The following is a 24,731-nucleotide window of genomic DNA, read 5'->3' as shown; positions in this document are numbered from 1 at the left end:
TCAGGGTCTAGATCTATGCTCCTCTGCAGCCTCCTTCCTGAGCCATCGCCCTCCCCAGAAGGGGAGGCCCTATTTCTCCCTGGGAGAGGAAGGAGACAGTCAGCCACCTGAGACCCTCCAATTGAAGGGAGCTGCCAGGGACAGGACTTCACCCTACACTGTAGACCAGGGAAGTGACACGACACTGCAGTGCCCGCCTGTGACAGCACCCAACAAAGACCTACTGCACAGAACCATTGACAGGGACAGCCACCACCCCTCCACTGCCCCCAAACAATGACAACAGTGACAGCTACCGCACCTCCACTTGCACCTTAAGACAGTCACATCATCTTAGACATTTACTCTATTAGCTGTCTCCCACCAGGAGGTCAGCCCACGGGGACAGGGACTACATCTGGCTCACTGCTGCTCTGCCAGTACTGAGAACAGTGCCTGCCACATGGTGTCCAATATGAGTTTGCCGAATGAATGGATGACAGGCATAACATCTCCTGGACCGAGATAGTCCTACGGGCTGAGAAATCAGACACCAGTTGGTGAGGATAACGTGTGAAATAAAGTCTGATGGGTCCTGAGAAAGGGTTCCAGCATCTCTTCTTTGATAACCAGCCAGTCCCTCCAGAGCTCTTCTATCACTTGCCTGGTCTTGTGGGGGGGGCAGTGCGGTGCCACTGCTGCTGTGTGTGGGCAAGGGGTGCAGTGCAGGTGGCGCTGCCTGTCCCCCATGGTGCACACTCAGGGGTCAGACCCAAGTAGGCCCCGTGCCCGGTGCTGAGTTCCCAGGAGGGCTTCTGAGCTTAGTATGGGACGTGTAGCCAGGCAGTGAAGACAAAGGGGCTAAAGGGCAGGAGGGGAGCCCTGTAAGTGTCACCAATTATCAAGGCCTGCACAGCTATACAATCCTCCCACAGAAAGATCACATCACCAGCCGGGCTTGGTGGTGCACGCCTGTAATCCCGAGGCTTAGGAGGCTGAGGCAAGAGTCTTGAGAGTTCAAAGCCAGCCTCAGCAAAAGCAATGCCCTAAGCAACTCAGTGAGACCCTGTCTCTAATAAAACACAAAATAAGGCAGGGGATGTGGCTCAGTGGTCGAGTGCCCCTGAGTTCAATCCCTGGTACCAAAAAAAAAAAAAAAAACCNGTGTTTGCGCCAACATGAAGGAGTGCCACGCGGGGGGCTGGCGCTGCGTGGAACGAGCAGATGGGAGCGGGTGGACGGCTTTGCTGAGATCGCTGCTAGACGACAGTGCTGAAGAAGAAAGGGGGAAATGGCTGTAATCTTCCGCTAAAATTTGTCGCCTTGTTTGATTCACAGCTGAGAAAACTGTTGAGACACTGACAAGAATCTCAAAAGGAAAGTTTGGAACCTTCCTTTGATGCGATGGTGCAATTATTGACTAAACAAAAACATTTCGCTTGCTGAGTGAGCGGGCTGACGGCTTCTGCGGGCGGTCGCAGCTAAACAGGAGCAACCAGTCAGCAGAGGGGAAGCCACTCCCTGGCTTGTGGATCCGGGTCCAGCTTCCCCCAAGCCAGGCCTGTGGACTGTGCTCCCGAGAAGAATCTGCTCAGGGGCTCAGGGAGCATGGGCCTCACGTCCCTGGAGACACGAAGCTAGGGGGTGTTAAGGGGCACAGTGCAGATTCCCTGAGGGCCGGTGCCCTGGGACAGCCTGAGGCTCCACCCCTGGCCGGTCTACTTCGGGGACTTCTTTCTCAAGTCCATGTAAATTCAGATGAACAGCCACTGCCCTGGGTGGGATCAGCATCGGCTTCATTTCTGCTCCTAATGTAAGTTCTGCCCCTAATGTGCAGGCCCCCATCTTCAGGGCCTCGGTTTCCCTCTGTGAAACAGTGAGAGGGAACTGGATCTTTAAGGACCTTCTTTTTTAAGTACAAAACCTCCCTGAGTGCCTGCATGCTGAGGCGCTCCTGCGTCCCTGCCAGGCAGGCGGCTGCCCCAGGGCCCAGCTGCCCCTGGGAAGGTCTCGGGCAGCAGGCAGGGAGGGAGGGCCGCCTGCCACCCTGTACTTGACTCGCATACTAAGAGACCCTGCTGGGAAGAGGCAGCAACGCAAGGAGAATTAAAAAGCACAGTTAAATAACCGCCAACCCTTATGCATATTTATAAATCATCCAGCCTCAAAACCAAATCAATACCCCTCCTGGCAGAAGGAGACACAGCTTGGCAACAAGAGCAAGGCAGCTTTCGGTGGCTGCTGGGTCTGGGGCTGGAGAAGGGGCAGAACTGAACCAGGAAAAAGGCAGAGGCCAGGAGCCCAGCCCTGTACGTGGAACCCCCCGTATCCCACGTCGAGGCTGGAGTCCCAGCTCTGAGGGTGAGGACAAGGGAGGGCAGGGCTAGGAGAGGGAAGGGCCTGCCAGGGCCCAGCACAGGTTGGGGACTCTTCTCACAACGCTCCCTGGATGACAGTCTATTGGGTTCCTAGTGACAAGGCAGATGACAACGTGGAAGAGAGCATATCTGTCCATCCCTGACCCCATGCTAAACTCCAGGCCACCAAGGTGACCAGGACAGGGAGGCACCAGGGTCAGGGGAACTGGGGGAAGCCTTCCTCAGCCAGGGAAGGGCTGAGTGCTGAGCCGCCACAGCCAGTAGAGTCCTCTGAAGGAACAGCCCAGGGGGAGCCCCCCAAGCCCCATATCTCAGCCACCTGGCTCAGACCCTTCACAATCCTCAGGCCCTGGGCTATGAACTGTGAGCAACAAGTTCTCAAAAAGGGACAAGAGGAGGGACAGGCAGCTGGGCTTGGGCAGCTGCCTCAGGAAGCCCACGTGACCCTCTGCTAGTCCATAGGCAGGGCAGGGAGGCGCCTCCTTTATAGATCACTGAGGTTTGAACTGGGTTAATCTGGGCTGAACCTCAGGCCTCCAAGACCACGCAGCCCGAGCATCGCCAGCCCACACCCTGCTGCCTGCTGGGATGGCCTGCAGGGAGGTGGAGCTTGCAGCTCTGAGGGGAGGGCAGAGCCCTCTCACTGCCCAGTGAGGCTGGATGTGCCAGACACATGGGACCCATGGGGAAAGACAGACAGCGGCCACCACAGATGCTGCAGCTCCCCACCCCCACCCCAGCCCTGATAGCAAAGGCCTGGCCCTTGCTCACTTTAGCAGCACAACATGGGCCTCCTCAAGGCAAGTGCCCAGGGCATGGCCCTTGGAACTGGCATTCTGCTGTCCAAAACATGTACTGCTGTGTGCTGGGTTTGAGACTCAATCACACTCCTTTCTCTCTGAGCCTCAATTTCCTCATCTGTATAATGGAAGTCTGGCTGCTTGGGAAGAGCAATGGGTCCACAGACGAGAGGATGGTCTTTGCAACACCTGCATAGGGTGTCAGGTCCCCACAGGGCTCTTGAAGCAAGGACTAAAAGTGCTGATCCTGAGGCCTGTCTCCCAAGGCCCTTGGCTCATCCTCAACTCCACTCTGTCTGAAAACATGGGCCTCTCCCCCACACACACAGCAGAGCCCAGGGGTGTCCATCAAACCAGGTACAGTGAAGTACTAGATCCTCTCTCATCTACGTTGCATTTTTTTGTCTTTTAAACCCAGTGGACCTACAGGTCGTTGTGTTTTTCTTCTCCTCCTAACTTGGAAAAAAGCTGGATCTGATCCATTTCTCCCAAAAGGATCCCAGAGCAGGCAAAGCCAAATCCAATGTCCAAGATCACAGGAGGGGCCAAGGCAGTGCCCAGTTGGGGACACACCTTGATGATGCCACATAAGGCTGGAGCTATATCTGGACAGTCACATCAGCGCCTGCAGGAAGGACGGCACTATCCTAAGAGAGGGGCCAGGGCCTCCAGAGGCTGGGGACAAGCTCAGGGCCAGTCTGCGGTAGCAGGACCAGAGGTGCTGCTGGGACCAGTGTTCACAGCTTGGCCCTGTGTCCCTTCCTCTTCCCACAGCTGTCAAGGTGAGGAAAGCAAAGCCTTCCCACCCACATCTGAATTTGGCTTCCTGCCCCAGCACACCACAGCTTCGGACACCCAAGTGGCAGGGTGAAGGAGACAGGTTGAAGGGAGGGCACGATACTCAGTGACCAGCCCTGGGCAAGCTTCCACCTTGGGATGGAGGAGGCTGCCAGATGGCCTTTGCACAGCCATGATAAGATCCATGCTGGACAGACATCTGGGCTCACGCCTGGGACTGGTGGCTGATGTGGGGACCCAGGAGAGCCCAGTTAGGTCTCAGTTTCACCAGCTACAAACTGCATGACTTTGGGCCAATTCTTGGCCCCCCAATCTTGTTCTTGGGATGTCCAGAGGTGAGGACAACCCAACTCACAGGCCAGTGGAAAGCAGCCATCCTATCCTACGCCTACCCTGGAGGACACGGCCACACAGCGGGGACAAGGGCTGGGCGGAGCAACGAGAGCACAAACTCCCTCCCACTGGGCATCTCGAGTGTCTGCCATCCTCCCACACATCCAGTGCCACCTGGTGACCATGTGCTCTTCGTCAGCACTTCCCTGACCTCAGCTCTGTCAGCAGAGCAGGACCATCAGCACAGCCAACTTCAGCAAGCTACCATCCCCTGTACACTCCCTGGGGTCCCAGGAGGTGAGCTGCTATTAGAGGCAGCATGTGAGCAATTTGGAGGGAAGAGTCACAAAGAAAATCTACTAGATGGGAAGGGCTGAAGGCAGTTTGGATGGTGCAGGTCCTGACCCGGACTCAACACCTCCCCGCTCCCCCCAGCTCCATTGGCCTCTCAGGACTCACACTGCCTGCAGGCCCTGCAGGTGGGTTACTCTGGTGGGGACATTGGCAAACTCAAGATGGCGGCAACCACTGTAGGTGAGTGAAGGGCGGGGAGTGGCCAGGGCCCCTTGACTCTGGTGATAGGTTGGGATGGCTGCTCACTTCCCAGCCTGGCTCCAGGCCCTGTTCTTGGAGGAGGAGGAATGTGGTCCTGTTTGCACTGGTCAGGCTACAGTTTGGGGCTGCTCTTCCTGGCATCCCTGGGGAGCCAGTGATCCAGGCCCCAGAAGCAGCTCTGGAAATCAGGTGGCCTCTGCTCTCATGGGCTCTCCATGAGAAGGCAAATGACTTCAGCCCAAACCACCCCACCTGATTCTTGGTAAGAGCTGGCAGAAGCCTCGGACACAGGCTGGCAAACGGAGAAGCAGCTGGTGAATGATGACCTAGGTGTAGTGGCAAGTTCTGATGGCCAAGGGCCACGGAGGGCTGAATGGCACCTGATGGGAGTGAGCCCAGACAGCAGCCACCCCAGCACTTTGTCATGGACACCAAGAGGCTGGGTCCCCCGTCCATGGCCTGTGTTGCTCCAGGAGATGCCCAACAAAGTTCCCGTCTTAACCATTTCTGAGTGGACAGTTCAGTGGCATTAAGCACATTCACCTTGTGTGGCCATCAACACTAGTCACCTCCAGAACCTTCTCACTTTCCTACACTGAAACTCTGCACCCATTAAACACCCAACTCCCTGCTGTGACACCCTGTCTCCAGGGATCTTGCAGAGGTGTATTGACCTTAGTGACTGGCTAATTTCTACAGCACAGCAGTTTGTATCAGAATTCCATTCTTTTTTAAAGCTGAATAATACTCCACAGTTATGGATGGACCACATTTTATTTATCATTTAATTGTCAGTGGACACTTGGAGTCTCCATGTTTTGACCACTGTGAACATGGCGCCCATGTATGTGAGTCCCTGCTTTTGAGGCCTAGGAGTGGACTTTCTGGGTCCCACAGCTAATGTGCTTTCTAAGATCAATACAACACCCGTGAGAGAATCATAAAACCATATGAGATGCATCTCATGATCTTTTCTGTCTGTGGCACCAGAGTTAGTTGATCTCTACCAAGTCCAAGTTCTCCAGCCATTGAAATCCCTTTGCTTGGGCAAGGTTGACCCAATAATGGAATGGTGTACAAGGTTGGGAGAGGACCTGCCTGCGAGGCCCAAGACCCTGAGAACCCACACAGCTCCTATTGGCCTATTTCTGATATGGGTGGCGAGAGGGGTGCTTAGTGTGGTGCCCACTGTGCAGGGCCCCTGTGAGTGCTGCTCCCCTGCCATCCTGCTCCCTGCTAGGTCCTATCAGTTCCTGGAGATCACCTGAGGGTAGGGATTGGCTTTGCTGTCCCATGGAGAACAGCATGTCTCACGGTTGGGCGTTGCCCTGGGCTGACCTGATGTGTCCAACCTTTATCACAGCCTGGCTGTGAGGTGATACAGGACTCACCTAAAACCTTGGCAAGGACCACATGGAGATGAAGGAAGGTGCTGCAGCCCACAGGTACATCACCACTCTGAGAATGACAGTGTGGATGTGGACGCCACAGGGAGAGGCAGCCTGTGGCCACAGATCCTGCTACTCCCTGGGCCACTTGCTTTCTGGTTGTGTGGGCAGTGGTGGTAAAGATGCATGGGTGTCCTGATGAATACGAGCAAAAAGACACCATGCCGCTGCATGATGGGACTGTGAGCAACGTGTGTGCCTGCCAAATGGCCTTCTCCCCTGACTGTCTGCTGGTCCATGTCTGTGGGGGATGAGGCCCCAAGGCCAGGGGGCCACAGAAGCAGGGGGCCAGTGTGCTGGGTGCTCCAGCTGGTGCTCAGGGCTGGTGGGCCCAAGGGACTGAGCTTCTCAGGAGGAGAGAGGAGAAGGGGCTTAGCATGCAGGACACATCATTCTTCTCATAAAAAATCAAAAGAAATCAGCACTGTGGAAATTTCACCACACAAATGCACATCAACGAACTGGCTTTTTTTAGTCTTCGGCGTTAATAAACATGAGCAGCCTGTGTTCACCTCGGTGGGTCTGGGCTTTTTTTCTGCTTTATAAGTGTTTTATTTTACATAAACATCCAGCAGGGCAGGCCTGGGCAGCAGGGCCAGGAAGAGACACCGAGACCTGCTCTGCCACAGCACCAGACAGGATGGAGCTGAGATGCACATACATATTCCTGTCCTCCCTGGAAATGTGAAGGTACTGACAGAGTCACCACAATGGGCCAGAGTCCAGTGTTCATGGGTCACCAGCAGCACTCAGCAAGGACACGTGACTAAAGTGAAGAGTGAAGACTAGGGCCAGGAAAATAAGCAGCCAGATACAAAACCCACAAGTGAATTCACTAGACAGGTGCAAATGTGTCTGTAACACGTTCCAACGAGACACAGAGTCCTGACAAATGGAGACCCTGATGTCCTTGTGAAAGAGAAAATGCTGAATCTCCTCAAGTCCATCTTCTTACTTCACATGATCCTGGTGAAGATTTCAAGTTAGTGGACTGTTGCTCATGCTGCCCAGCACACAGAGCTCCCAGGTTGATGCCTGGGCAGGGGTAGAGGAGGGCAGCCACAGGAGGGTATCTGGTTCTCTTCTCTGCAGCTCCCACATGAGTGGGAAGTAGCAGCGCAGGCATTCCAGGCATTCATGGCAGAAATAGGGGGCAACACAGACGGACAGCCTAGGACACTACTGAGGGACATGACTTGGGGCAGTGGGTCTGGACTGTGGCTGTGCTGCTTCCTTGCTGTGTGGTGGGTCACAAGAGTTTATGGCCTTTGGCACAGCAGGAGCAATGACATCCCCTCCTCGTGGTGTCCCTGGGAGATTTAAGTGGAGACACAGCCCTGGCGTTGTCCTGTCCTAAGGAAGAGCTCAGGCTCTTCCACGGAGTAAGCTCTGGAGCTACAGAGCTCTCAGGGACTCTCCCCACATTCCTGTGGGGGTGATACCCACAGAACATTCCACAAGTATTGCAGTGGGCTGCCAAGAAATCAACTGTCTTGGCCAAGAGCTGGGGATCAACAGCAGAACCAAAGGTTTAAGGGCTCCTGAGAAGAGCCCATTCTGCCTTAGGGTCTGGACAGGTGGGGCTGAAGCTGCTTTTGAAGTATGCAGAGAGGCTTGGCAGGCAGGCCAGGGGAGTGGCACAGATCCAGGGCAAATGGGTTGCCCCTGGGGCAGCAGCCAGTGGTGAGAGGGACCAGCAGGCTCCAGGAGGGCCCAGGGTGGGCGGCTCCTGGGCACTGTAGGGAAGGCACTCAGGCTGTCAGGGCATCGATAGGGGGCAGGCTTGGGGATAAGGAGGAGGTGAGACCAGGAGCCTGGTGCTACTTCCTGTGACGCAGACAGGAGCGGGGAGGTCTCTAGGCACTGGAAGCTTTCTGCTCAGAGGGAAACCAGCAATTTTCTATGAGCCCCGACCTGGAGAGGTTCTCCTCCTCCAGAGGGAGCAGAGAGTCGGAGGCGTACTGCGAATGAGCACGTNCAACACCACATGGCAGGCACAGGAGATATCAGCTCCCACTGAGACCCAAACTCCTGATGATCAGTCCATCTGCAGAGATTATGTTTTCCTTGAAAAAACTCAGGGTCCCCTCTGTGCATCGGGGAACTTAAAGGTCAAAAATAAGATCCAAGCTGGGCATGGTGGTCCATGCCTACAATTCAGGGGGCTTCGGAGGCTGAGGTGGGAGGATGGAAAGTTCAAACCCAGCCTCAGCAACTTAGCAAGGCCCTTAGCAACTCAGTGAGACCTTATTTCAAAATAAAAAATAAAAAGGGCTGGAGATGTGGCTCAGTGGTTAAGTGCCCCTGGGTTCAGTCCCTGGTCCCTGCCCACTCCCATCCCCCCAAAAAAGGGGTTCAACTAATTAAACCAACTCAAAACAGAAGAGAACAAACAGAAATTCTTAAAAAGTCTGATAAACTGGAGAAAAAATGATGATTCCTATGAAATCTATACACATCCAAAGCAAAGTACTGGAGGGCCACCAGACATTAGGGCACATGTGTGACCAGGCTGCCCACATCTGACATGACAGTGTCTTCAGGCCCAGGGATGAAGACTGTCTCTGGTACTCCCTGCCCCTCCCGGGGTGTGATGACCAGCCTACCCAAAGAGTGTGGCTAGGTGCTAAGCTGGGCTGGCTGGGAAAAGGGGTTTGGTTTGTAAAAAGCCACCATGTCCAGGCTGAGACCAAACTCCTAAACCTGTCCTCATTAGCACCTAGTACTTGCCCCATCCTGCTGCCCACAGAGATGCAGCAGGTGGATGGACAAGCCTAGCAGGCAGGGCAGAAATGGTAACAGGTGGTCAGAAGGCTCTGAAGCCTGCCTGCACCTCGGGCAGGAGGCACTGAACCCTAGTCTGGAGTCTGGCAGGAGCTGGGAGAGCCAGGGGCTGCACTGCTGGCCACGGCCTGGAGCAAGCTTCCCTTCTGCACCTGGGCAATGTGGAAGGCCGAGGGCTGAAGAAACTAGAGACACTGAGTGCTCCAAGGACTCCAAGGTCATAAACATGTTAACTATTTCTATAAACTAAATTGACTTTCCGTGATGCCTAGAGATGGCAGAGTCCCGTGGAGGCAACACGAGGAGGGATGGGAGTGCTGGACAGGAGAGGCAGGGATGGCTAATGCCACACTCCCTGCTGCCACATATAATGATACCACCATGCCCTGGCGCTGAGGGTCAGAGTGAGGCTCCTCGGCAGGCATGTTGCTAAGGGGATGGGGCCAGACAGCGAGTATGGCTGAGAATGTGAGGTCCTGCAGGGGATGGTGTTTGTAAGAGGCACCTACCACCCAGAATCTTCCATGCTGTCTGCAGAACACCATGTCCTGAAATGTCCTGGCCAGACAGGGGCTTCCCAACAGGAACCATGGGGAGTGTGAGGTGATTGGTGCAGGATGTGAGGAAGGAGCAGGTGAACACAGCTAATGTAGTACACTTTCTGGGTGCCCAATGGGAAACCCTGGGGTGTCTTAAGGACCATGTGACCCTCATTTCCCCCTACACGCGGCCTAGTCGGCACAGTATGACTAGCCAGGGTACTAGCTGGGTAGTGAGGGCGGGGCTCAGGGTCTAGATCTATGCTCCTCTGCAGCCTCCTTCCTGAGCCATCGCCCTCCCCAGAAGGGGAGGCCCTATTTCTCCCTGGGAGAGGAAGGAGACAGTCAGCCACCTGAGACCCTCCAATTGAAGGGAGCTGCCAGGGACAGGACTTCACCCTACACTGTAGACCAGGGAAGTGACACGACACTGCAGTGCCCGCCTGTGACAGCACCCAACAAAGACCTACTGCACAGAACCATTGACAGGGACAGCCACCACCCCTCCACTGCCCCCAAACAATGACAACAGTGACAGCTACCGCACCTCCACTTGCACCTTAAGACAGTCACATCATCTTAGACATTTACTCTATTAGCTGTCTCCCACCAGGAGGTCAGCCCACGGGGACAGGGACTACATCTGGCTCACTGCTGCTCTGCCAGTACTGAGAACAGTGCCTGCCACATGGTGTCCAATATGAGTTTGCCGAATGAATGGATGACAGGCATAACATCTCCTGGACCGAGATAGTCCTACGGGCTGAGAAATCAGACACCAGTTGGTGAGGATAACGTGTGAAATAAAGTCTGATGGGTCCTGAGAAAGGGTTCCAGCATCTCTTCTTTGATAACCAGCCAGTCCCTCCAGAGCTCTTCTATCACTTGCCTGGTCTTGTGGGGGGGGCAGTGCGGTGCCACTGCTGCTGTGTGTGGGCAAGGGGTGCAGTGCAGGTGGCGCTGCCTGTCCCCCATGGTGCACACTCAGGGGTCAGACCCAAGTAGGCCCCGTGCCCGGTGCTGAGTTCCCAGGAGGGCTTCTGAGCTTAGTATGGGACGTGTAGCCAGGCAGTGAAGACAAAGGGGCTAAAGGGCAGGAGGGGAGCCCTGTAAGTGTCACCAATTATCAAGGCCTGCACAGCTATACAATCCTCCCACAGAAAGATCACATCACCAGCCGGGCTTGGTGGTGCACGCCTGTAATCCCGAGGCTTAGGAGGCTGAGGCAAGAGTCTTGAGAGTTCAAAGCCAGCCTCAGCAAAAGCAATGCCCTAAGCAACTCAGTGAGACCCTGTCTCTAATAAAACACAAAATAAGGCAGGGGATGTGGCTCAGTGGTCGAGTGCCCCTGAGTTCAATCCCTGGTACCAAAAAAAAAAAAAAAAACCNCCCACATGAGTGGGAAGTAGCAGCGCAGGCATTCCAGGCATTCATGGCAGAAATAGGGGGCAACACAGACGGACAGCCTAGGACACTACTGAGGGACATGACTTGGGGCAGTGGGTCTGGACTGTGGCTGTGCTGCTTCCTTGCTGTGTGGTGGGTCACAAGAGTTTATGGCCTTTGGCACAGCAGGAGCAATGACATCCCCTCCTCGTGGTGTCCCTGGGAGATTTAAGTGGAGACACAGCCCTGGCGTTGTCCTGTCCTAAGGAAGAGCTCAGGCTCTTCCACGGAGTAAGCTCTGGAGCTACAGAGCTCTCAGGGACTCTCCCCACATTCCTGTGGGGGTGATACCCACAGAACATTCCACAAGTATTGCAGTGGACTGCCAAGAAATCAACTGTCTTGGCCAAGAGCTGGGGATCAACAGCAGAACCAAAGGTTTAAGGGCTCCTGAGAAGAGCCCATTCTGCCTTAGGGTCTGGACAGGTGGGGCTGAAGCTGCTTTTGAAGTATGCAGAGAGGCTTGGCAGGCAGGCCAGGGGAGTGGCACAGATCCAGGGCAAATGGGTTGCCCCTGGGGCAGCAGCCAGTGGTGAGAGGGACCAGCAGGCTCCAGGAGGGCCCAGGGTGGGCGGCTCCTGGGCACTGTAGGGAAGGCACTCAGGCTGTCAGGGCATCGATAGGGGGCAGGCTTGGGGATAAGGAGGAGGTGAGACCAGGAGCCTGGTGCTACTTCCTGTGACGCAGACAGGAGCGGGGAGGTCTCTAGGCACTGGAAGCTTTCTGCTCAGAGGGAAACCAGCAATTTTCTACCCACTCCATTTCCAAAAAAGATACACTTATTTTAAATGTCACTGGGCAGCTAGTCTGGGCTCCTTCCTAAGCAGCACTTCAGGCAGGCTGCATAGCAGCCTCACCCAGCCGGAGGGAGGAGTAGGAGGTACCCGCGGAGGGCAGCCTGGAGGTACCCGCGGAGGGCAGCCTCACTCTGGAGAGCAGGGGAAGTCTCAGGGGAGGGGTCTATCAGCCTCGACCACCAACTTTCCTGGTAAAGCACCCTGATTAGACAATACCGAGGGATGGCGGGGGCATAGGCTTCAGAACCTCAGAGATGAATTCTGCTTAATTACATGCATGCTGAAGTATTTAGAGAAAAGTATACAGATGTCTGCAATTTACTTTAAAATGCATCAAAAGAATAAAACGGACTGATGGATGTGGAGGGATGGGTAGAGATGTTGTAGAGCAGCATTCCTGGCAGGATGTAGGTGGTGGGTAAGCAGGCATTCACTGTAACATTCTTCTGACTTCTCTGTGCGCTTAAAAATGCCCATAATAAAATGCTGGGGGATATCCAGGAGGACTGGGTTTAAATGCTGGCCCCATTACTAATGGGTGACACTGACTAAAGGGGGCACCCACAGAGCACCAGGGCTTGATCTGTGCTGCATGTCCTCATGGAAACTTGCTGTTGCTGAGTGGAAACAGCCTGTCCTGCTGGGAAGTCAGTGTCCAGCACAGGCAGGCCAACGCATGGACAAACTCCTCTGTGCTCCAGGTGATCAGAGCACTCGACCTGGTTCTAGCCCATCAGAACCACATGGAAAACCATGTACTTTATCACCAACATGAGACAGTGAGGCCCGTGATATTACCTTGAATAACTGTAACAGCTACAGCATTGACTTGGCTTATCAGGGACATGCTGGGCCCTCTAGGAGCTGCATGCTCCCAAGACAGCCTACAAGGGAGGCCCATATCCTGGGGAGAGTGCTGACACAACCCCAGACGTTGGAGGCTAAGTCTTCAAGGGCCAGGGCCCACCTACCATGAAGAGGGACACTGGATGGGGTCTATTAGGATTAAAGGTAGGAAAAAAGGACTCTGAGGTCCCTGCTGCTAGGTTCTTAGTCCCAGGCCAGTGCCTAGGGTAGGGAACAGGAGACCACTGACTCAGAGACTCCAGGAAAGGAGAACTAGCACCTCTGGGTGGGCAGAATGCCCTAGGCTGCAGGCCTCAGGGACAGGACTAGGTCTCCTGCATGCCCTGCTGCTGTGGCTGCACCAACAGCCCTAGAAATGGTCTGAGGACCATAGATCTGGAGGTCCACCAGGTGTGCCAAATTCTTATCCTCATTTGAGAACACTGTCACAATTCCACCATCTGCTGTAGGAAATGGTAGGTCTGAGTTTATCCTTCACATACCAGCTACCTAGGCCTCGGTCCCCCATCTCCAAATTGGGTCTCTTCACAACCTTGGCAGCAACAGCCTAAGCTTGCGTCCATCTGACCGCTGGTGGGAGGCCCTCCTGTGCAGATAGGCCCTGGTACCCCGCCCACCTGTAGCTACATTAGGAATGTAGCACATCACCCCTGGCCGGTGTGCACATAACCAATGACCCTCAGAGAGGATGGCATCATCACAGCCAGCCCCCACACAGGCCAATACAATGACCAATCTTCCCTGAGCACAAGAGTGTACCCACAAACCCAGCTCTAAGAGGTAACTGGAGATTTGCTTCCTCACCAACCAGCTGCAAACTAATTATGAAAAGTTCCAACTAGTTGGGCTCCCTCTCCAAGCATATGTTCCCAATTAAGCCACGCTGCAGCTGATTCCAATCAATTTTCTATGCGCCCCGACCTGGAGAGGTTCTCCTCCTCCAGAGGGAGCAGAGAGTCGGAGGCGTACTGCGAATGAGCACGTCAGCAATGCTCCTGGGTGGGATGCATGCTAACCTTTGCCCTCAAAGATGGAAAGGACAGAAGGAGATACACATGAGCATGTTTGGAGCACCAAATCCGAGCCAAGAGTTGTGGTAGACCCCTGGCATGTGATGTCCCCAACATGTGGATATCATCACCCCTATCTCATAAAGGAGGTATTGGGATTCAGAGAGTCTGGCGTGTCCAGCATGGACCACCCCCTGAGCCAGTGACCTTTCTCTTTCTCCATGTATTAATCACCTTCTGATCCACTCACTCTGCCTGGGCCACTCCTGAGCCAGCCGTGTTCCTGCTCCCCTTTTGCAAAACCAGTCCCCGTGTCAGGCTTCTGTCACTGCTCCTTCATACCAAGTGGATGGAAAATGAGTCTAGCTTTGGCATGGGGGATTGACAGGAACTTCTCTTACTATGGGTGACAATACCATGGGCAGGACCAGCTCAGCCCTGGATAGATGCCTTTCACCACCCTGGCACAGGTGCAGCTGGGGCCACCACCTGCAGCCAGCATGGGGTCTTCATGCTGCCGCTGGTGACCTGGCACAACAGAATAGGGCCACCTGGGCCACAGCCAGATGTAGGCTTCCCAAGAAGTTCTCATGCACTTCTGAGAGGGGAGTGAGAGAGGCAGAGGGGCAGGCTAGGAGCCCAGAGTGAGAGAGGCAGAGGGGCAGGCTAGGAGCACAAAGAGGGAGGAAGACAGGGCCCAGCTCACCCCCAGCGGTGCTCCTCTGCCCAGGCACCCTTGACAGAAGAGCTCAACTTCTGAGCGGACATCTCCTCACCAGGGACACAGGGCCACACTACTTCACCCCAGGGAAGGTACAGTAGGTATGGTGCAAGGCAGATGCATGTGGTCACCAAAGGGATGACCACTGTGGTCTGGGGATTTGGACCATCACCCAATCCTCCTGAACGGCACCCATGTGTAGGGTAGGTGTGGCCCTGGGTGCCACTGGAGTCCAGCTGAGCTCTAGTGCTGTTGGAGGTGGGGGTGGCTTAATACTGGGACACGGAGTTGGGGATCTGTTGCTGTGGCCTGAGGTCAAGAGGACAGCAGGGCTGCAGTATGGCAAGCAGCCTGGCTCCAAGCAGCCAGAAGAAGCTCAGGTAGCCAAGAGTCTGTGCCAGAGAAGCTCAAGACACCATGGGGTCCATGTGGCTTCCTCCCCAAGCTTGGCTCTAAAAAATCTGCTTCCCCAGTAGCATAATCACAGCTGACAGTGGCTGCAGGGCTGTCTAGAAGCTTCTTCCATGGCGAGAGCCAATCCCACAGCCCCCCTCCATGCCTCTGAGCTTATTTCCTCCCTGTTCACCTGGACAGTCATCCCTGTAGTCCCAGGCTGGGCTCTTGGTCTTCATGCCATGGTATGAACCCTGTTCTTCAGGACATCAGGCCCAGCCTTCTACTAACCCTTTTGGCCACGCTTTGGGTATTACTCACACGCACACCCAGCGCCTGTCTGCTTGATGGTTCCCCACTCCACTGTACTGTGGAAGTAAGGAGACCTGGGCTCAGAAAGCAGGTGTGGACATGAGCTAACAGGGCCATGGTCTACCAGGTTGGTGCCCAGCCATCAGCTCTGAGCAGCATCTCACAGCAAGAGGCTCACCCCAATAAGGGCCCACATGGAGCTCTATAATCACAGAAGGCCTGGCTAACTACAGTTTCATGCCAACCCACATAGGTGCATAGGGTAGCTGGCACTGACCACCAGATGTGCTGCCCTGTAACTCCTATCAGGGACACTCAAGGTGACCCCGTCCAGAGCATTCCCACTTAGAGGTGGTGGTGCCCAATATTCCTCCACGTGTGCCAGGCACAGCGTTCACCTGTACCTTGTCTCATTTACTCCTCAACAACCTCTCCAAGCCCACTGGAGGACCCCTAGTAGAAAAGCCTGGAAGCCCAGTTGCAGAAAAAGGGGGATGAACAGTTCTGGTGGGGACACACAGTGGACTAACATGCAGGAGGGCTGGGGAGGCATCGAGCCGTGAAAGCTCAAGTTCTCTTCAACTAGCTCCACAGAAAGACATCTGAAAATCCAACCTGACACAGCAACATGGCCAGGCAGTCAGGGATCGAGCCGCTAGTAGCCCCAGTTGAGGACTGTGGCCCAATTAGAACAGAAGATGACAGGTCCTAGGGCCAGGCACATAGTCTAGCTGCAGCTCGGAGTGCCTCACTTCATCAAAGTTGTCACCTCTCCCATCACCAGGAATTGGTTACAGAAAGGAGATTTGATTGCCTCTAATAGGTGCCAAGATAAAATCAACGGCCTGTCTAAAAACTGGGCAATCTCAAACCTGCGGGTTTCCTCCATGGAACAATTTAAGTCTGGAGGATGAAAACTAAAAAGTCATTCAACTGAAACAGAATAGACGGCAGCCCAACGTCACAACCACAAGTGATGGGTGTGGGTGTAGGTGCCAACCTAAAAACACACAGAGAAGCCTCCCTTGACTCTGAACCCATGGGCCCTCCCCACACCAGATACTGAGGTTCCAGGTGCTGTGGTGAGTGCAGAGGAACGGGAAAAGAAGGCACAAGGAAGACTCCAGATGAGGAGATTGTCACTCTGTAGGACCCTGGGACTTCCAGCCAGGTAAAGAAGGGTGTGCAGGAGGAAGTTTCCAGTTTGGTACAACATGTGTCCCGTGGCTGCCCTGTGCCTACCTGCAGGGTGCACCTCTCCAGCTGAAGCTCCAGCATCTTCTTCTCTTGCTCCAGGCGACTCCGCTCCCCCTCCAGTTCCTCCACCTTCAACCTGCAAGGAGGGCAAGACTTGTGAGACAAGTCAGCCACTACAGCCCATGGAGCAACAGCAAGCTGCAAGTTAGGAGCCTCAGCTGTAATTTTTCAGTTCCAAATTCACACATGAGACCCCAGGCTGCCAGGGAGGATGCAAGAAGCATGCACAATCACCCAGGCATGGGCAGGGCCCTGGACAGCACCTGCCCAAGTTGGGGCTGCTGACCAGCATGTGGCTAGAAGGATGCAAAAACTTGTGGGAGTCCAGTGTGTCCTATGTCCCCAGTTCTACTCCTGAAGGCAGGAGTGCAGAGTGGAGAGGACACTGAGACATGGGAACATGGCCTCTAGAAAGTGGGTGAAAAGTCAAGGACTAATTCCTAATGTGGGGGTGTGGAGGGAGCTGAGGACTGGGAAGAATCAAGATGACAAACAAAGCAGGTTCTGCAGTGACCTCGGTCCAGAGGGCAAAATGAGGACCAGGTGGGAGACAGGAACAAGGCAGGTTGGGCTCCACCTAGAACTGTCTGGTTTGTATTCACTGTTATTATTTTAAAATAGAAAACACCCACCTGGCTTAAAAACCAGGAAGTCTGTTGAAGCTCACAGTGACAAAACTATGGACAGGACAGGCAACAGCACCAGCAGTGCTGTCCCCACAGACCCTTAGAATTTAGGAAGGCCTTGGTGCATAGTGTGGCAGTTATTCTAGTCTGAGACCTGCTCCAGGACACCTGGAAAATCACAAAGATGACTCATAACTCTAAGAAACCTACCTGCACCTCTAAAAATAGATCAAGAAGATATAGGAATACAAAATTACCCAGAACCAACAAGCTGAAACTCACAACATCCACCATCCAAGCAGAGATCACCAGGCATAGAAACAGCAAGAAACATGGGCTGCAAGGAGGATAGTAATCAATCAGCTAAAGCTACACAGTTGACACACATCATGACTTGCCAACGAGGACACCAAAGCAGCAATTTAAACTGGTGGAAAACAGCACAGTTAAGGACAGACATGAAAGACATAGAAAAACCCAATCACATTTCTAGAGGTGGAAGCTACGATGTCTAAGGTGAAATCACACTGGATGGCACTCATGGTAAACCAGCTGGCAAAAGGAAGGTTTATAAACAGCAAAGGATGATCTGCAGCACAACACGGAGGGAGGAGAGCCTTTCCAAACAGAAGCAGAGCTACGGACAACTTCACAAGGCATGAAGGACCTGCAACTCGTTCCAGAGGACAGGGGAGAGATGGTGCAGAAAACTACACGCAGGTCCAAGCCTGGCAACTTCGAGCCCAGATCCAGGAAGGAGCCCAGCGCGAGAGACACAAGGATGGCAGACCCAAGGCATGGAACAGTCAAAGGGCTCAAACCAGTGATCAGGAAGCAACACCTGAACAGCCACTGGGGGTGGGAGGCAAAGGAGGTTCACCCGACACTACGCACCTGGAAGACAGCAGTGATCCTTCAAGAACTAAGAGAATAATAATTTTAAAAAAAATCAGCCTGGAATTCTATGCTCAGTAGAAATATCTTTAAAAGACAAAAGCAAAATAAGATTTTCAGACAAAGACAGAGGAATTCTTTGCTAGCAAACTGCTCTCCAAGAAATGTTAAGGGCAGCCCTTGGGCAGGCAGGAAGAGGTAGTGGACGAAAACAAGGATCCAAGCACAGGAGTAAGGAGCAGTGGATACAGGGCAAATATTGGGGGTTTTCATAGCTTTTAAAAAAATATTAAGTCATTAACAAAAACATACTGAGTTTAAGACAATAGAAGTAAAATGTACAACAGCAGCATACAGTTCAGGGAGAAGATGACAGCAGTGTGGTGGTTATGCAATATGTGAAGGTATACAGCATCACTTGACAGTGGACAGCACCATGTCAGAGATGTACACTAAAACTCTGAAATAACTCTGAAGTAATAGTGAAAAAAATTTTTTTGAATCACTGAATTTTTTTTTTTTAAGGAAAGAAAAACAGGAACAAAGAAGAGATGGGACAAGTGAGAAAGAAAAAGAAAAGATGGCAAGATGGAACCTACTCATTTCAGTAATTGTACTAAATGTAAATGCGCCTACCACCCCAACTAAAAGGCAGAGACCATGAAATTGGATTAAAAGGTATCACCAATTATAGGCTTTTGACTAAAACACACTTAAAATATAAAACACAAAAAGAAATAATGCTGTCACTAGGAAACCAAGAAGTGAAAGTGAACAGGCTGCTTCAAGCAGACAGTGCACTTCAGAGTACAACCCATTGCCAAGTAGGCTGCTTCCCAGCAGTGAAAAGATCCCTGAAGGAGAGGGTGTATGATCTGGAGCACATGAGTACAAACAAAACAACTTCACAAGAAATGAGCAAAACCAACAGGGCAGTGGGAGAAATCAACACATCCTTAGTCAGGGTCACTGACACAACTAGCCAAATCAGGAAACAGACACTTGAGAACATTATCAACAGTCTGACGTTCATAAAATTTACACCTACTCATCTGTAACAGCAGAATACACATTCTTATCAAGTGTTCTCTAAAAATTTTCCAAGTTAGATTACATACTAAACCATAAAAAATGGCTCATTATGTTTAGGAGGAATTGAGTAGCTCTAGTATGTTCTGACTGTATTCAAATTCCCCAGAAACCTATACCAGAGAGCTACCTGAAAAATATGACTTACACAGCATCCAAAACCATGAAAACTAAGAGAGAACATGACCAGGCCACGGAAGGTGTGCACTGACACCTGCAAGTGCTACCAAGAGTCTACGATTACCTATGAATTGGAGAGAAAGACCCTGCTTACAATTGGGAAAACCATCGTGGTTAGCAGTATACTTCTGACATTCATCGATAGAATCACATCAATGCCAATCAAAATCTCACAGGTTTCTTTGTACAAATCAACAAGCTGATTCTAAAATTCCTATGGAAATGTAATGAACTTAGATTAATCAAACAAAAAGAAAATGAAAGCAGAGGACTATCTAATTTCAATGAGTTACATTAAAGTTAAGTCACCAAAATAGTGTGGCACTGACCTGAGACAAATACATGCACACACACACACACACACACACAATCTATTATTTCGTGTTTTGTTTTTCAGCACTAGGAATTAAATCCATGGCCTCAGGTATGCTAGGCATATGCTGTACCACAGAGCCACCAAAACCTATTTTTGATAAACAGATGAAGGCAATCCAATGTAGAAAAGATGGTCTTTTCATTTGAAACAAATGTGTTTTCCTAAAGGAAAAAATAAAAACTGAAATCCATATCATGTACAATATTAAATTTTTTTTTTATGTAAATAAACCTATATGTAAAACCAACAATTTGAAAATTGCTAAACTACAGAAGAAAAATTCTGTAATTTTTATAAATAAAATACAAATCAAAACAAGACAAACATATGATGCATAGTGGCACACACCTGTAATCCCAGTGACTGAGGAAGCTGAGGCAGGAGGATCTCAAGTTTGAGGCCAGCCTCAGCAACTTAGTGAGACCCTCTGCAACTGAGCAAGACCTTATCTCAAAAAATAAAAAAGGCTGGGGATGTACCTCAGTGGTAAAGCAACCCTGGGTTCAATCCCCATTAACACGCAGTCCCTCAAAATGCTGCAAAATCAAAAGTAAAGGCTTTCTCATTTTCCTCAGGCCTACCGCTGAAGACAAGAAAATAACAGAGACAACATCACAAAGCCTTAGAAGTCAGAAGCAGACAGTGGGTGGCAGTGACTCAAAAAAGCTGAGTCCCTGACCAGGAGAGGATGAGCTCAGAGGCTTTATGCCACCAAGCCTTAGGAGGTGTCCCCTGTGGGGGGGGGGTGATGTCTAGAAGCAGGAAGAAGGGGGTTGGAGCTTGAGAAGGGGTGAAGGCCTTCATTTAAGGCAGCATTTTAGGAATATTTATGATTCATAGGCACTTGCAGATTAATACAAGGAGGTTGCTGCCCTCTTCACTTAGTTCCCTGGATGGTGTCCACCTCAGTGGGGGCATCAGAGCTAGCAGAGCTGCCTCTGCCCTCCTGACTTTTGCAGGTCACGGGCTCTCAGGCTACTACCCCCCAGCAAGATGCCAACAGGCTCACCCGGCTGTCTCTGGTAGACATGGGCACTCCTCCCCACCCTGGCCATCTCCTCTTCTGTCTCCTGGACGAGGCTGAGTGACCTGCCACCAAATGCTCTCTAGCTGTTCAGTGGAATTCCCCAGGGAAACCACTGGGGCCTGCAGAGACCTTTCTTGGGAGCATTTTAATAATGGCTTCAGGTTTTTAATGTCCTAGAACTATTCAGATAATCTATTCATCTTTTGGTATATATTTGGTACATATCTTTTGGTATATATTTCATATTTTGGTATATATATTTGGCATATTTCATATTTGGTAGTTGGAGGTTTTTGAAGAATTGGTCTCTTGCTTCCAAGTGAATGAGTCTCTGAGCATGAAGCTGTCTGCCGTGCCCTGTGACACTACAGGATCCACAGCACCAGCCCCTGCTTCAGCCCTGATACCGATGATGTGTGCCTTGTGGCTTCTTAATACTTGTCAGTTTTGCTAGCAGTTTATCAATTTTATGGATTTTTTTTTAAAATGGCATTTTGTTCAGTGATTTTTTTTCTCCATTCTATTTTTTATCAATTTCATTTCTTTCTGCTCTTCATTATTTCTTTCTGCTTATTCTAAGCTGCTTCTGCTCTTCCCTCAGGTTCTTACAATTAGCAGATAAATAAGAGTCCTCTTTTCTTCTCTAATGTGAATGTCTCTGAAAGTTTCCTTCTCAGTGCTGGTTTCACTGTATCTGACAAAGTTTTGTATTTTCATTATCACTCAGTTGTGTATATTTCTCTTGAGAATTCCTCTTTTACATGTGGACGATTCAGAAGCACATTTGGAGATTTTGTGTCATTTCTGATCGTTTGGAGATTTTTCTGTTGTTTTTCTGTTATTGACCTCTACTTTGAGCTCAATGTAGCCAGAGAACATACTGTACATGAATATGATTCCTTTAATTTTGCTAAGGTTTGTTCTGTGACCCAAGATAAAGTCCACTGTGGTAAATGTGCCAAGTGAACTTTAAGAGAGAATGGATAGTGCTCTGCAAACAATGACCATACCTGTTAGCTGACAGTGACATTCAGTTTCAGATCTTTGCTGCTTTTCTGTTGGCCCCCCACCAACTGTGGAGAGCAGTGCATGGGTGTCCTCTGTAAATGCTTGAGTGTCTGTTTCTCTCCTCAGTTCTATCTGCTTCTGCTTCCTGTGTTTTGAAGTTCTGTTGAAATGCGTGTATACATGCGACAGGGCAGGTGCAGGGCTGCCATGGGCCCTGCTGAAACCAACCTGACAAAGTGGGATGCCTGCAGAAAAAAGGCCTCCCATCCTAATGGCAGAGATGCCTGCTAGCATCAGACATGGTTCATGAGGGCAGTAAGGAGCCCCTTCGCCTTTGTCTCTCCAATGCCAGATGGGGATAGAAGCTCAGCTACCTGGTCAGCCTGACTCAACCAAGGTAGGACAATCCTAGTCAGGGACACAGCCTACCCACCTCCTCAGCCCTGCTACACTGCCAGGCAGGGGCACTTGTGAAGGCTGGGGTAGGAAGCAGACTCACTGGGCAGGGGCTCTGTGGGGCAGTGGGATGGGGAACAATTCTTTCCCTGGCATCAGCCAAAGTCAGAAAGGCATATTCAAGGTTGCCTGCTATCAGGTGGCACCCCTGTGGCTGGGGGGTGAACGTCTTTGGAGACTTTGGTCTATGTCTATGGCTGGGTGTGCATTCAACCTTTTGAGGGTTCCATGTCCAGGACACGCAGCTGGCATTCTGGGAACTCAGGGGACTACCACCTCACTGTCCTCAGTCCTGAGGTCCCCAGTGGACTGCCTTCCTCCATCTTGCAGGGCATCCTCCACCAGCTGGCTGTGTGTGTCCAGGTCTGCAGGTGTGAGTTGGACCTGGGAAGAAAGTGGGCTGCCGAGGAACTGAACTGGATGTTGAAGATTCTTGAAAAACAGGCACCCCTCATCCTAGCTTCACCTCACGCCAGAGATGCCACATCTTTGCCGAGTACCACAGGCCCCTTCTCTTGAGAGAGCAGTGATTCTGGGCTTGGGGATAAGTCCTCTGCTAAGGTACGGCAGGATGACCCCATCCCCCGGGTCAATGGGGCATTAAAGTTCCACCATGATGCTGAGCTTCCAGCACCGTCCCCTACCCAGCTCCCAGGAGCTGGTAACAGGCTGACATCTGCCAGGCCCAAGTCTCCAAAGATATGCCGGGCTGAGAAGAAACCAAAGAATAATAATTCTGAGGGCACCAAGTGAAAGAACCCAGCTGGGATCTCCTAGCAAAGCCACGGGGACAAATCCCAGGTTTCTAGCCAGTTGCTTGCAACCCCACTCCTAAATGTGCAGCCAGGGCTCCAGGGTACAAGTGGGTACTGCAGAGTACCACACTATCCTCCGACATCTCCAGCACCAGCAAGCAGGGCTCCCTCAGCCCCCAAAGCCTGGGGTTGCCCACGTGGGCTGGGGCCTAGCCAGCACATCCGTGGGACCTGGCAGGCAGTAAGCGTGGCCGTGACGGAGAGGCTCCGGAGTGTGACTAACAGGCATTGGCACAGACACACGAGCCTCTGGAATCACTGAAAGTCTACCCAGTTGCTAAATCCACAGACAACATTTAGGATTTGCCAGAGCTGCTATTTGACAGCAGAAAATAACAAACCCAGATTTGTTCCACTTGAAAGGGCCTCAGCTGTTGCTACTTAAATCTGTACTGACACTTCCGTTTTCTGTGCTGAGATGATTGTGGTGTGAGGGATGTGTGTCGCTTACACACAACAAATAAGTATGTCTACTCTCGTGTGTAGCAAATGTAACCTAGGTGAATGCGCACACGCATATGAACTCCCAGTACCCAGGTTGGCAGTGCTGTCCCCCTCGCCCCCCCACCAGCTCTCCTGTGGCCAGCTGGCCGACTGTGGTCACGGGGAAAGGCTGGCTGACAGCAGCAGGGCCCTCGTGTCCACTGTCTTTCTCTGAACCAACCACTTCAAAAACCACTCCTCAGCAAGTTTCAGAGGACTGAAGGAAAAGCACTTCACGCTCAGGAGTGAGAATCAAAAGGAGAAACAGACCCTCGTTCAAAGGGGGTCATTTAAGTCTCCCCTCTCTTCTGTGGCTGCAGGGAGACAACGACGAGCCCTCTGGCCTTGACAGCACTGGTGTCTCCCCCAGGGGAGCTGGAGCAGATGCTTCTGGTTTCTAGAGACACTGCTCCTTCAGCTGGCCCCAGCCCCTCTGTCACTACCTCCCAGCCAGAGGGCTGCCTGATGTTGTCTGAAGAAAACTCACTACAACAATATGCCCCTCATTCAGGACAAAAGTGAGCTCCAAATATGGCCATCTCAAGAGCACCAAGCCTACCTGTGATGCTGTGGGACACTTGAGGCACAACCCATGTGCCTGCCCTGAGCCTGGATGGCTGGGGTCGTGGGGGGAAAGTGAGAAGGTACAGGGGGTGCCATTGCAGGGTTGGGCAGAGGCAGGCCACCTCTGCTGAAGGAGGCAGGGAGTGCCAGAGATGCTAGCCTACCCAGTAGAAGAAACAGACCTTAAGAGAGAGACAGGCCTGTGGAAGGAGAGGCGGGTCAGCACCTTGGCCAAGCAGGACTCCCCCACCTGCACAGGAATCTGTCCCTGAGAAGCCAGAGGAGCCGCCTGGGCTCTGCGAGTCCTGGTTTTACACTGTCTCCCTGGCTGAGTGCACTATGCAGAACCCCTGCTCACCTGGGGTTGCCTGTCACACATGTCCCGAGTGTGGAGCAGCCACCCAGATGCAGGTACCCGGGTGACAGCTATCTCCACCCTCAGCTGCTCCTTGGCTGGAAGTCAGAAGTGCTGCTGCGGAACTGTGGTGCAAAACTCCACCAAAGCCTCGCGACACATGCCGACCAGCTCCTAGCAGCCAGCCACGAAGCTGCTTCTTTCCATAGCTGCGTTCTCCAAGTGAGACAATGGGGACAAGAAGCTTTGATAGTTGAGCAAAAGATGTCAACAATAAAGCTCTTTCTTGAAGTTTAAAAAATAAACCCAAAGCGTTCCAGCCCACACGAGCCCCACCCACACCTGGCCATGCTCCTGTCACCCGCAGCATGAGAACAGCGGGCAGCCAGAGTCCTGGCAGAGGACAGGATGCCAGTCTGTGACAGGAGAGCTGAGTAACAC

General features: G+C 52.1%; 1 protein-coding gene across 10 annotated transcripts in view; it reads right to left on the bottom strand.

Annotated features, from left to right (window-relative positions):
• Mad1l1 (mitotic arrest deficient 1 like 1) overlaps nucleotides 1-24,731 on the bottom strand; it is a 352,396-nt gene that overhangs the window by 101,528 nt on the left and 226,137 nt on the right. For all 10 annotated transcript variants that reach the window (XM_015502048.2, XM_048785331.1, XM_048785332.1 and 7 more), the window contains one exon: nucleotides 16,403-16,493. In XM_015502048.2, the coding sequence (XP_015357534.1) occupies nucleotides 16,403-16,493 (91 nt within the window). The remainder of the gene's footprint in view (nucleotides 1-16,402; nucleotides 16,494-24,731) is intronic.

Source organism: Marmota marmota, unplaced genomic scaffold, assembly GCF_001458135.2.
Source record: "Marmota marmota marmota unplaced genomic scaffold, marMar, whole genome shotgun sequence".
Classification (NCBI taxonomy): domain Eukaryota; kingdom Metazoa; phylum Chordata; class Mammalia; order Rodentia; family Sciuridae; genus Marmota; species Marmota marmota.
This window is presented reverse-complemented; position numbering and strand designations above follow the sequence as displayed.